This window comes from Artemia franciscana, chromosome 7 (genome assembly GCF_032884065.1).
Source record: "Artemia franciscana chromosome 7, ASM3288406v1, whole genome shotgun sequence".
In the NCBI taxonomy this organism is placed as follows: domain Eukaryota; kingdom Metazoa; phylum Arthropoda; class Branchiopoda; order Anostraca; family Artemiidae; genus Artemia; species Artemia franciscana.
In genome coordinates this window covers 45654690-45669405 of record NC_088869.1, presented here as the reverse complement: position 1 = coordinate 45669405, position 14716 = coordinate 45654690, and the positions used below count along the sequence as shown (strand labels likewise).

Below are 14716 nucleotides of genomic sequence, written 5' to 3'. Positions count from 1 at the left end.
TTGAACCCGTAGAATATGACAAAAATAGTGATAAACGTCTGGGCCGAAATGATTTACAAAAGCTGACCAAAAGTTTTTACCAGGCTATCGACAAAGACAGTAAATATTTTGCTGTGAAAAAGACAGTACCTGCGAAGAATGGGAAAATTATATTTGAACTGGGTTCCGAGTCCGATGCAGAAGAGGCAATTTCTGCATTTAACAAGAAAGTAGAGCTTACAAAATATAAAGCTGTGCAAGTGAAGAAAAAGATGCCGAGAATAATCGTATACGACGTCACGGAGTGTGAAGATGCCGATTCGTTCCGCACAGAGTTCTTGCGAAGCAACGATAATGTAAAAGACATGGTTGATCATGGTGAGCTACTGAAAGTTATCACAGTGTTGTGGAAAGATAGAAACCGTGTTAATGCCGTACTTGAAGTTAGCCCAAAACTCCGCAAGTCCATCCTGTTAAATGGTCACGTGAAACTTGGCTTCTTGTTGAAGCGCTGTGAAGACTATGTGTTCCTAATAAAGTGTTCAAATTGCTGCCTTTATGGCCACCGAGCAACTGAGTGCAGAGGCATGCAGTGCTGCTCTTTGTCACCATACAGTGGCATGCAGTGCTGCTTGTCACCATAGCAAGACCATTGGAAGCCCGCATGCGTCATACGAAATTAAAAAGTGCCCAACTGCACACAAGATTATAGCAAAACTGAAAGAAAGGATTCTGTATGTCGAGGGTCAATAATGTTGCAATCAGGCAGTGTAAGTGATGTGAATAAATCATTGTCTATCATCCAGATTAACTTGCAGCATTCTATCCATGCAATGGTGCAGTTACAACAAACCCTTGCAGAAAGAAAGCCAGATGTTGTTCTGCTGCAGGAACCCTATGTTAATAAGCTCGGAAAGCTTTCGTGTATTCCAAGAGAATACGGTTGTTTCTCAAAAATTGATTACGATAGAAGGTTTTTTAGTGCAGCTGTTTTAATTAAAAAATGTTATCGTGCAGATATTAATTATGATGATTCGTCTAATGAATGTGTAGCTGTGTGTATTTATTTGCCAAGTAATAAAGTTGTTGTTTCGTCAATATATTGTCCCCCATCAATTCAGTCAGTATCTGATGTATTAGCTGTGACTGATGGGTTAAGCAATCATAGTAATTATGTTGTTGGTGGTGACTTTAATGCTAAAAGCCCGATTTGGACGACAAGTTGCAACAGTGATAGAAGACGAAAAGAATTAGAAGATTATTTTGCTAATAAGAATTTAGTGGTTATAAATGACCCAGATGTGCCGACGTATTACGTCGGCTCTTCTAGCCCTGAGGTCACAGCTATAGGTTCTAATCTAGTTCAGTTTGCTAAGGAATGGACGGTTCTTTCGGATTCCCCGTCACTGTCTGATCATTTTTATATTTCTTTTGTAATAGTGTTAGATGCTGTGCAAGGTGTAGAAACTTTCCCTCAAAAGTATGATTATAGTAAAACAGATTGGGGAATATTTAGTTCAGTTTTACTTAGTAGAATAGATGATGTGTATTTGCTTCCTGTGTCGTCTGTACAAGAGATAGATGTGGCTGTTGAAAGCTTTAGAAAGCTGTTTTCTGATGCCACTGCTGATTCGACCCCAGTTTTTGGTAGTAAAAGATCAAAAAAGTATGCTAGGTGGTGGAATCCGCAATTGAGAAGATTAAGGCACATTTATAGACGGAATTTGAGAATTTATAAAATTTTAGATGATTTAGAAAGTGAAGTAAATATGAAAAATTCCCTTAAAGACTATAAATATGAAATTGTAAGAGCTAAGAGAGAAGACTGAAAAAAGTTTGTGAAGAAAGAGCTAGCTTTGATCCATGGCAGACTATTCACAAGATATGTCGGTCAGATTTCGGATGTATTCAGCCTGTGCATGTGTTAAAAGATGATGGTAGCAAAACTTCACCACTGAACGAAGCAGGTGATGGACTTTTGGCAAAGTGGTTCCAAAAAGATGATAGTGTTAATGATAATATATTCCACTCTGATGTGAGACAACAAGTTCAAAATTTTGTTCAAAATGTTACTTCTGGAGCAGATGAAATTAATGCTGATGTTTTAAAAGATGCTATTGATTCTTTGAAACCAATGAAAGCTCCAGGTCCAGATGGAATCTTAAATCTTGTTTTGAAAAAAAAATATTAATGTGATAACACCGTCTTTTCAAAAAATCATAAATGCATGTTTAAATTTGTGTTATTTTCCTAAGGAATGGAAAAAAGCTAATGTGATAATTATTTTGAAAAAAGGAAAGAAAAATGATGGGAGTCCCCGTTCTTATCGCCCTATTAATTTACTTTCGAATTTAGGTAAAGTATTTGAAAAAGTAATAATGCATAAACTGAATAATTTAAGTTCTGAAAAGAATTGGATTTCTACTTTGAAGTTTGGATTTAGTAAGGGGAAAAGTACAGTTGATGCAGTAGATAATGCTGTCACTGTTGTTGAAAATAATTATTTAAAAAAGAAATTTACTTTATGTATTTTTTTCGACATTAAAGGGGCTTTTGATAACGCTTGGCATCCAGGAATAATTAAAAAATTGATAGAAAAAGAATGTCCGGGAAGTTTGGTAAAATTAGTTCATAGTTATTTTAATGACCGTGTAGTTACATACCAAAATGAAGTTTCAAGGGCTCTGAAAAAATCATGTCCTCAGGGTGGAATTTTATCTCCATTTTTATGGTTAATTAATATAAATGATCTTTTGAATGAGAAAATTGACAAAAATTGTATTATACAAGCTTACGCAGATGATATTTGTATGATAATAAGTTCAGAAAGCATTGGTCACCTGGAAGAAATAGCTCAATAAGTGTTTACAAATTTTGAGGAGTGGGCAGCTAAAAATAAACTTGAATTTGATAAAAACAAAACTGAAGCTGTTTTGTTTACAAATAAGCAAGAAGTTCCAAAAATTACTATGAAATTTGGTGGTGATATTATTGAAGTTAAGGAAAAAGTTAAATATTTGGGCGTTATTTTGGATAGAAAATTATTGTGGACAGACCATGTTGTTAGTAGAATTAAATCAGCTAAACAATATTCAACTCGTCTTTTATGTGCGGCAAAAATAACATGGGCCTAAAACCTTTTGCATTGAGGAAACTTTACAAGTCGGTTGTAGAAAGTACAATTTTATATGCTGTTCCGGTTTGGATCGCTGCTCTTAAGAAAAAACATATTCTGAGAAAAATAAAATCAGCTCAAAGAATTTCGATGTTGACAATCTCCAAATCGTTTCGAAGTGCACAGTCAGAAGTAATAACAGCCATTTCTGGTGTGTTACCTATTCATATTAGAGCTTATGAACTGACTGCATTAAGGTATGCTCACAAAGGCCGCCCTCAAAATTGGCCAATGTTTACTCCACCTTCTTTCCCTTTAGCTCAAAGATCATCTCTTCATAGTATTTTTACAGGTGAAGTTCTTTCTGAATTGTTTGGACCAAGTATTTTTGATAATAACTTTATTTTAAACCGTCAGTAACTCAAATCTAAGTTATGTGAAATGTGGTATAGGGATTTTCAAAATTCAATTAGCTATTGGCCAAGCTGTTTCTTTTCAAGTACAAACGATTTAATTGCTGCTTCTTCTTTTGAGCCAAGATATCAGTTGACACAATTTATTACCGGCCATTGTCGTCTTAATGGTTTCCTCCATAGAATTGGTAAAGTTCCTTCTAGCTTGTGCCATTGCTACAAAATTCTTGAAACTTGCAGCCATCTTTTATTTGATTGTCCTTTACATTATACCCAGAGAATGTTTTTGTCTGTGTGCCTATCTGAGCTAGGTCTTAGCTTTCCTTTTAGTTTGAATTTGGTAGTGAGCAATAAGGATGTTAGAAACCTTGTTATTGTTTTTTTTTTTTTTAAAGAACTGGGAGATTAGACATTTAGTAGCTGGTGATCATTGGTTGTATAATCATTTTTCTTCATTTGTGACATTAAGATTAGATTTTTTTTTTTTGATGTTTTCTTTTTTTATGTCATGTAGTTTTAGTTTAGCATATAATGTGAAATACCTTGTTTGGTTTACTCACGAATAAATACTTACTTACTTACTTAGCCACTGTTTCGTCACTAGTCAAGAGCTTCATAAACTGATGACAGATGCATTACGTGGTACTTAAAAAAAAAGAGAAGCCAAGAAACCGTCGAATTTGTATTAATTCTCAAACATAGTTTAGGGGAGGCGTTACCCTTTATGACAATTTGAATTTAATCAGGGTTATCTAAGTAGCTCTTAAAATTAGGGGGTTTTATTTTTTGAAGAATGACAATAGTCATTTAAAAGCTTTTTGAAACAATTCGATCAGGATAATTCGTATATATGTAACAACTTGTTGGAGATCTGTCTATCATATATGAAAGTCGTTGGACTTTGGAAACAGTAGATATTTTATCTAGCAGCGAATATTTCCTAAAAGTCTCATTCTAATTAACCCTCTTCTTGCACACAGTTTTTCGTTATCTCCCCTTTCTATTTAAAGGAACTCGGCGAATATCAAAGCCAATTACAATTTATCAAACAGTTCGTGGTAACGAACTGTAGTAAGGAGCGATCCGGCTCAATAGTAACCAAAACTCTAAAAAATTGAATTTTGATATCAATAGCTATATCAAAAGAATCGCATTTTAATGCTGATTTTAAATATATAAGTTTCATCAAGTTTAGTCTTACCCATCAAAAGTTACGAGCCTGAGAAAATATTTACGCTAAAGTTTTTTACTGTTTTAAAAAGAAGAGTTGAGAGAAAGAGTCAAACTTTAGCGTAAAGAGCGGGGCGTTGATGAGGAAGCAGCCCCTTTCATATACGAAGTAATTCTGTTCGTTTTAAGTTTTAATGTCGCTCCTTACTTTCAGTTGGAAAAACTTGTTTTTTTTATTTAATGTCATATAAAATTATCCTTTACGCAATATAGTTTGCAGGGAAACTCCGTTTTTGGCTGAGAAAAGGATGCAATTTAAATTTTACCTCCAAAGTTAATTTTTGCTTGTATGAATAAAGCAGGCTGTAGCAATATAACAGGATATAAAACAAATGGATTCCACGCTGTAATAATGAAATTGGACCAATCTTAAAATTTTAATTACTAAGATGATGAATAGGGACAAACTACAAGTTTGAAATTAGTTTCCGAACGGTTATTTCGGTTTTAGGTTACGACATGATAACATTCTTTTTGCTAGCCTTCTGTAATCATTAAATAAAAAACAAGTTTTTTCAAATGAAAGTAAGGAGCAACATTAAAACTTAAAACGAACAGAAATTACTCCGTATATGAAAGGGTCTTTTCCTCCTCAACGCCCCGCTCTTTACGCTAAAGTTTGACTCTTTCTCTTAACTCTATTTTTAAAACAGTAAGAAACTTTAGCGTAAAGTGCGGGGCGCTGAGGAGGAAAAGCCCGTTTCATATACGAAATAATTTCTGTTCATTTTAAGTTTCAATGTTGCTCCTTACTTTCATTTAAAAAAACTTGTTTTTTATTTAATTTCTGGACGTTTTTGAATTAATGCATGTTTTGATCTTGGCTCTCCGCACATAAATAATTAAAACGAAATTTGCATATTAATTAATTGCAATTAATCGGAAGATTTTGAGAAAAAGGAGCGAGGGAGGAGGCCTAGTTGCCCTCCAATTCTTGGATTACTTAAAAAAGCAACTAGAACTTCTAATTTTTTACAAACGTTTTCATTGGTAAAAAATATACGTAACTTACGAATTAACTTACGTAACGAACTTCTATATTCGTATGTTTTTATTACGTTTATGTAATAAAACATACGAGTTACTCGCTCTTTACACTAAAACTGAAATTTTTGTCCCAATTCCTTAAGAATGACCTCTGAATCACAAAGGCCGTAGAATAAATAGTTGAAATAGTTGAAATACTTTAGCGTAAAGAGTGAGGTATAACGAGGAGGTAAACCCCTCATATGCGTAATAATTTTGTTCGTTTTAAGTTTTAATGCTGCTCCTTACTTTCAGTAGAAAAAACTTTTCATATTTTTTTCTCTTGTTTTTTCAAATAATGCTAGAAAATCCTGCGCCCCCTTCATTGAAATTCTCTTCCCCCATGATAAGTTTCTCCATGGAAATATCCTCCCACGTAACCCCCCCCTCAACTCTCCCCCTAAACCAAAAAAATCTCCCTGAAAACGTCTGTACTCTTCCCAGTAATCATTACTATATGTAAACACAGGTCAAATATTGTAACTTGCAGCCCCTTCCACGGGGACTGCAGGGGAGTAAGTCGTCCCTAAAGACATAGTCTTTAAGTTTTTCGACTATGGTGAATAAAATGGCTATCTCAGAATTTTTATCCGGTGACTTTTGGTAAAAAAAGAGCGTGGGAGGGGGCCTAGGTGCCCCCCAATTTTATTGGTCAATTAAAAAGGGCACTATAACTTTTTAACTTTTAGTTTCCGTTAGAATGAGCCCTTTCGCAACATTCTAGAACCACTCAGTCGATACGATCACCCCTGGGGAAAAAAACAAACAAATAAACACGCATCCGTGATCTGTCTTCTGGCAAGAAATGCGAAATTCCATATTTTTGTAGACAGGAGCTTGAAACTTCTACAATAAGGTTCTCTGATACGCTGAATCTGATGGTGTGATTTTCGTCAAGACTGTATGACTTTTATGGGCTTCCCCTTATTTTCTAAAATGAGGCAAATTTCCTCAGGCTCGTAACTTTTGATAGGTATAACTGATGTTGATGAAACTTGTATATTTAAAATCACCATTAAAATGCGATTCTTTTGATGTAATTATTGGTATCAGAATTCCATTTTTAGAGTTTTGGTTACTATTGAGCCGGGTCGCTCCTTACTACATTCGTTACCATGAACTGTTTGATAATACAGCATATGAGCTTAGAAAAGAAAATTCTTCAATGCCAGGTGACGGTGGAAATGCATTCCTTATTCCCCTTACAGGATGGAATCTAGGGGAATCACTCCTCTTAGACCTCATGTAAACGCTCCCTGGCCCCAGGTTTTACCCTCACGATCAATTCCCCTCAAAACATATTCCATTTGTATAACTGCTACATCCTTATACATTAGATTAAACCCTTATTTAAACCCTTGTATATTTGAATTATATATCTATGTTACTGTAAAGACCGAAATCAAAGAAAGTCAATATTCACCGGTGAATGTTAAAATTCACATACGAACATTCGCCGATGAATGCCTTTAATATTACACTTGAATATTGGCGTTCATCAGCGAATGTTGACATCCTCCAATTTGATCTTTCCCAGCAGCATTTATGTAAAATTGTACGTTTGAATTAAAGTGTTTGCCTGTTGATCAATTGGACTCAATCCTTCCCTCCCATGTATGACCACTCACATAACCCGCTTTAACTGCTTGTTGAGGCACAAGTTTATCCCCTAGAATTTTTAGATTCGAGCTATTGAAAAGAACAAGCATGTGGCTTGTTCTTTTAAAGGATTTTTTGCCTATGGCTATTAGAATTACCGAATTATTATTCTTTCTTTTTTCTGGCTCTTTCAAGAATTATTTCCCATGCGACCGTGAGGACTTTTCAAATTTAGCGACAGGATATTTATTGACTGGCAGGACTTCAGAGTCCTAGAGTGACTTGTCTTTGTGTATACGACTGATTGAGACTTTGTGTGTAAGGAGATTGAGACTTTTAGAAGCATCAGTACAAACTCTGCAATTGATATTTGCTAACTCTAGAAAAAATACCCTCCCATTATTTAAACCACGTTCGTATTAACCTTTTAAGAAACATTCAGACTGTTGCATAGCTAATGAACATCCAGTTCAAAGGATTTGGGAAACAAAAATGCCTAAAGCGGAGATTCGATCATTACAGCGAATTTCAGTGTGATTTTTTAATAAAACTGAAATTAGCAACCCAGGACTGTCAGGTCGCCCGTGGCGTGAAGAAGTTGAAATATATCCTAAATAAATTTCTAAACAAATGTCCCAATGTACTATTATTGTTGTGCCATGGCCCGAATTTTGGTAGAGGCGTTGATAGCTGCTGTCCTAGTGGATCTTAAAGAGGTTGGGCCTTTAGGAAAGGGGTGGATTTTTTTGTGAGTTTTCATTTATGGGTGATAAAATGATATATGGCAGCCATCAACGCCTCTACCGACATTCGGGCCATGGCACAACAATAATTCCAGGTTCGGCTCATCATTAGTGTTGTTCAGTGTTTTTAGTTTTATTTATTTAGTGATTTTACTTTCTGGCAAGAAATTTGAATTAACCTGATGATGACAGGCACAGGTCCTGTCGAAATTATCGTTAGAAGAAAAATCAATCACCTGACATCCATAGCTTAGGTAAGCTTATTACCATCTATCATTGTTATGTATAAAAGTCAGGTTGGCCTCAGAGAATATATCATATTATTTTCGTTATTAAATACTTTCACTATTGCTTATCATTATACTTGAATTTCAATATTCCATCAATCCTGTAAACGTTGTAGAAGAAATGTTGGTCGATACTCCATTTCTCCTTTTTATGGCCCTTGCCCGTCGGCCAAGTAGCGATCGCGATTTTTTCAATGCTCTTAACGCTATACCGATATTTACAGATTAAAAACTATATTATCTTAACTATACTAAATGTTTAACTTTTAAATTAAATTGACTTTTAATAACTTTTAGATTTTTCAAATTTAACTTATTAAAAACTATATTATCTGCCTGAAACTAACAATACTGGTATGTCCAATGACTACAATTCCGATGCAGAATGAATGGTTACTTCAAATAGTTATTACGGATATTTGTCCGTAGTTTCCTACTGCAATTAAAATAATCTTCTTTTCAAACATTTTCAAAATTGTTTTATCCTACTATTACCAAACATTACCAGTTACTTTTCTCCTCTTTTCGAAACTAACCATAAAAAAGAAAGAAAAAGAGAGCACATACTGAAAAGGCGAAATTAATGCCCAAGCTGCGGGAACATAGAGGTAGTAAAGCCTCATAACTGTTTCTTCGCCGTGAATGGTAGATTATACAATTCTCCCCTATTTGTCCCCTACGGCAGGTTAGGTCTACTATAGACTGTATACTGACGTGTACACTATAGGACTTGTATCTATTTTTGTCAGCGCCTCTTTATTTCCGGAGTAAAAATTATTTGAGTTTAGCGTGGTTCTATAAATTTTCCTCTTTGAGGCCCCAGAACCAAAGTTTAAATTTTAGTCTCGGGATCCTGGAGCCAAATCCCTATATTCTTTCATGTAATATGTAAATTAAACTAGAAAATTCTGCCGCTTATTTGATGAATTATTCCTTTAATGAGTTTGTAGGAACCTATAAGGAGAATACTTTTTTTTTGTTACATTGTTTGACGTCAAAAATGTCGACAGCACACCCTTAAAAGGCACATAAATGTTAAGATAAATATAGACCAGTGAAGGATATAGCCTTTAGGCTGAAAATTTGGATTTACAGCTTATGAAACAAAATTTCATTTCTAGCCATCAAAGCTTAGAATTTCAAAGAGTTGCTTACAATCGTAGCCAACCACTTATCATTAATTAATCATCTATTATAAGGTTAATAAAAGCAGCTGGCCCGGCAATTTTATCAAATTTTATCATTAGCAATTATTACTATCTTACAATTCAACTGATTAGTATGATATAACTGACTTATAGAACTGATTTTTTTCATTCTTTATTTCAATGCAGTCTGTTATTAACTGATATTGAGTCCATAATTCATTGTCTTAAGCTTACCATAAGTGATTTGCAACCAGTTTGCTGCGAAATATGGAAAAATTGACACAACTAAACAAAACAAAAATCTACATTTCAGAGTGAGTCAGCATCCTAAAACCTCCTTCCCACTAGAGCAAGAACATATAATAAATGTTGTAATTATAAGCAGTTTGAATAGAAAACCAATTTTTCATGCTGTTCTTTTAACAAGGGAGACAAATAGCTATAAATAAGAAACCAAACGAATTCATTCTGACAATCTCAAGTAAATAAACAAATTAAAAAAACGACTAAAAATGTATCTACTGCAATTGACAAACTGGTTTAAGAAAAGAAGTCAATTACCATGACTGTGTTGGATATAAATATATCCAAAGACCGTTCAAATCTGTCAAAATAACAACTCGGAAAATTTTTCACGAAAGATGGCTTCTGATAGATGGCCAAAAAGCGAAATATTTGGCAATCTATCCTCCTTCCCCCGTAGAACATGGCCAATCCATTACAAGCTTTCTTTTATTATAGCCCTATAGCCCCGAATTAATTTGAATTGAGACTCAGGTTACTCGTGGAAATTTTCAAATTACGACAGACCTGCCATAATTGCACATTCAAATATTTGCAACTGATCCATAAGTTAATTGTACGAACATTATCAAAGAATCTAGAAAATTTAAGTATTTAGTTTTACAAAAGATCGCATATTGGTCAATGGCAACAAATATGGGATACAGATAAGAGAAAAAAACCTTGGCGCTATAACAGGGTTTAAGAGGAACTTTGGGTTTGGCTTGGGGGAGGGGGGTCTTTTGGGTTCAAGACGAAATAAAAGTACTAGCACCATTGAATAACTAGAATAAGTACGGTGTTACCCAAAACAATGTAGTTTTGGCTATATTAAGGTTATTCCTACCCAAAACAACTTAGTTTGAAATTCTCAGATCAAACTTATTTTTAATTTGTTAAGTTTTGGAATTCAAATGTCCAAGTTTAATTTGATCCAACCTGGAATTTTGAAAAATGAAACTTCTTTTGAAAATTTTCTGATTTTTTCGTTTTTGAACTATGTTTCATTAATCATTGAATATGTTGAGTTGGCTATGATGCAGAGCATAACTTATTTTTTTTTAATGTACACGAATATGTCTATATTGTCCTCTTGACAAAGTGGTTCTTTTACCTTCGGCCCAATGTGAAGCAACAAAACGAAAAAATCGCAAAGAAAAGAAAAACAAGGACAATAAACAGCCAGTGAAAAAATTGAAAGTAATGCAAATATTTCGGTCAAGACCTCCGCTTGACCGTCCTCAGTGCAGAATAAACTGATATATATATATATATATATATATATATATATATATATATATATATATATATATATATATATATATATATATATATATATATATATATATATATATATATATATATATATATAAAACAAACCTTAAAACAAAACACAAAACTAAAGTATGATGACTCTTTCTCAGTAGCGGTGAAAGAGTAACTGAATAAAAACAAAAGTCCAAATGACATTTCACGATTTCACCTTATTTACAGCTCTCTTAAAGGCTAATCGCTTTCCAGGTAGGTTATTATCAGGTATTTTATTTGATCGTGCAACAAAAATTTGTGGATTTATGTGAAAACGATCAGAATTAATAATTTTGTCATAAATGGGACTTAGAGAAGTTTCTCCCGTGTCTCTATTGATAGCTACCTTTTGCTGTATGTGCTTTTTTATCTCAACTGCTTCCCTGAAAACTCGCATGGGACCTTTAACGGGGGCAATAATGAAGGTGCTGTCAAACAAGATGAAATGGTGCGGACTATGGTACAAATGTTGAGCCAAGCCGGAATAAAAAATCTCCGACCTTTGGCGTAGCCTCGTGGCCTTGTCTATTGAAGACCCATGTTCTAATTACCTCTCCCCTAGTTGCTGTTGGATTCTTCCAAAATAAAAACGGCTACAAGAACAGGGAATTCTATAAACACCAATACCTAGAATGAGGCTGGTTTTATCTTTGCTACTGTTGAAAAAGCTCTGTATTTTATTGAATGTTTCAAGGTGACATTAAGTTTATGTTTTTTTAGGGTTCTTTTCAGTTTGTCACTCAGTTTTGGAATGTAGGGTGAAGAACGGTGAAAAGTTTCTTCTCATCCATTAATAGGATGATATCTGTTAGGATTTGTGGAGTTGATGACTTCTTTTCTGCCTTTTTTTGTTTTCTTTATTTTTTTTATATTTCTATTTTATTTTCAATTTTTTCACTGGCTGTTTATTGTCCTCGTTCTTCTTTTCTTTGCGATTTTGCGTTTTGCCATGATTAGTCAGTGTAGTCTCAGAAATTATTTAAATGTGAAGCAAACCTAACAACGAACAATTAATTAAATAAAAATAAAACGATATTAAGTGTTAGTAATAATAATTGATAATAAATTAACACATTAAAAAAAAAACATACATTGATATTTTAAACATATTTTTAAATATACTTTTGATATCACAAATTCAACAATATAAAATATTACTGATATTACAAAAATAGAGCATAACTTATTTTTTTAGATGTACATGAATACACCTATATTGTCCTTTTGACAAAATGGCTCTTTCATTTTCAGTCCAATGTGAAGCAAATCTAACAGCGAAAAATTAATTAACTTAAACTAAAAAAAAATATACTAAACATTAGTAATAATAATTGATATTACATTAACAACGTATTAAAAAACATATATATAATATATATTATTATTTTAAGTATATTTCTAAATATGCTTTTACTATGACAAATATATTAATGTAAAAAATATTAAAATTCAAAAAATAGAGCATAACTTATTTTTTTTTAATGTACATGAATATGATTATATTGTCCTTTTGACATAATGGTTCTTTTATCTTCGGCACAATGTGACACGAATCTAACAACGAATAATTATTTAAATTGAATTAAAAATTAATTATATAAAATATTAGTAATAATAATTCATATTGAATTAACTACACATCAAGAAAATATATTAATATTTCAAATATATTACTAAAGATGCTTTTAATATCACAAATACATTAATATAAAAAATGATTAATATTCAAAAAATAAAATGTGTAATTAAATTAAAAAATAGACATTACCAATATTTTCGTTAAAGCTTTAACAAATAACTTGTCCATTTTTCTGAGTAACATTAGATGACAATTGTTCTTTAATTCTCGGAGATAATTTCCTTTGTTATCCATTTCTCTTGCTCTTTGGATTATAAAATGGTCAATGGGATAAATAAAAGTTAGTACTGATGTTGATTTTATCACTTATCCAATTATTTTAGGTGATATAAGACTATCCCTATAATCCGTCTGAAACAGGTTAGATCAGGGAAAAGCAGACTAACTTAAAAATCTGAAGATATTTACTGAATATGAATAAAAAGAAATACATTGATTAAATATATATCAATACACGCGTTGAATAAGATTCAAACAAATCTTACTTGCTGTGTTCTTTTGTGAGTAACAGTATGTGTGTAATCTGGAAGTGCAAGTCCACCTTCCTTGCATAATTTGTAAAGATTTTCTAAATGGTCAGAGTTTTCTTCAGCAAGGTTTTCTTTGATAAGCATTTGCTTGGCTGATAACCCTAAACAGTGTCTGAAAAAAAAAAGTTATTTCTTGATGAAAACGTGTTGATACACTCAAAATTCACAAGAACCTTAGCCAGTTCAAGGACTAATACCTTAATTTAAATCTTTATCTAGCATTAAACTTTTATAGCATAACATATAAAATAGCTTTTTACAATTTTTCAATGGTGCACAGATCTTCTACTTAAAATTTCAAAGATTAACCAGCATAATTTTCAAAAATGGAGTCAGTCCATCAATCGCTACTGCCGGCAACTGTTTGGGACAAAACCCTCCATCAGTCGCGACGACAAATTTGACGATCAATAGTATCTGCAAGAACAAATTGTGAAATTGCGTACCAACACGGTTGTGAGAAAGCATCAAAATCCTAAATACCTTCCAATTTTGAATGACATGGTAAAAAAGCTACCGTATGTTCTTGAAACCTTTTCTCTCGAGGTTTTTCATCCCCCTCCCCTTAAAAAGTTGAACATATTTTCTATGCTTGATTTCAAAATTGAAAAGCAACCTCTCACGAGCATAAAGATTCTCTCTCTCTCTCTCTCTCTCTCTCTCTCTATATATATATATATATATATATATATATATATATATATATATATATATATATATATATATATATATATATATATATATATATATATATATATATATATATATATATATATATATATATATATATATATATATATATATATATTTTCATCCAGACTAGCGGGCTACCAAAACATCCTAGAAAGATGCTTAAGGGCTCATTCCAAAGCTACTTCTCATGTCTACTTGCTTTTTATAAATTCTTCCATCTGCCAGTGCCATATGGCACTAAATGACAATTTTTTTACATTTCTCAATAGGTGGGGGACATCGTATACAGATTTTTTATAGCTCATGTGAAAGATATTACTCATATCTACGTTTTACTATAAACTCTAACATCTGCAAGTTCCGAATGGCACTAAAAATGGTACCTATTGGTACCATGTCTCAAGTGGAAAAGCTGGAGCTAGTGGGCGTCCAGAACTTCTTAGAGAGAAGTTTAATGGCTCATTTGAAAGCTATCGCTCGTATCGTGGCCGTCCGTGGCCGAGTGGTTAACGCGCCGAACTCACGAGCGAAGGGTCGCTGGTTCGAATCTCGGTGGTGCCGACCGTTTGGTTTAGGACGAGGGTTAGTGGCGTTTCCCCGTAAGACAAGCCAAAAGTCCACCCAGCTTCAAATGGGTACCTAGAGAAATCTAGGGAAAAGCACGGGAAAGCGTCGGATGGCTTGCCCCCAACCACGCATTGCACCCCGGCCGAGGGCTGAGAAT

At 33.4% G+C, this 14716-nt stretch overlaps 2 protein-coding genes across 4 annotated transcripts in view; one reads left to right on the top strand and one right to left on the bottom strand.

Moving 5' to 3' along the window:
• LOC136029366 (ammonium transporter Rh type A-like) overlaps nucleotides 1-14716 on the top strand; it is a 133595-nt gene that overhangs the window by 50806 nt on the left and 68073 nt on the right. The window lies entirely within an intron of this gene.
• Nucleotides 1-14716, bottom strand: part of LOC136029365 (uncharacterized) — an 85384-nt gene that overhangs the window by 28183 nt on the left and 42485 nt on the right. The window contains exon 8 of the mRNA XM_065707677.1: nucleotides 13255-13411. Within this exon, the coding sequence (XP_065563749.1) occupies nucleotides 13255-13411 (157 nt within the window). The remainder of the gene's footprint in view (nucleotides 1-13254; nucleotides 13412-14716) is intronic.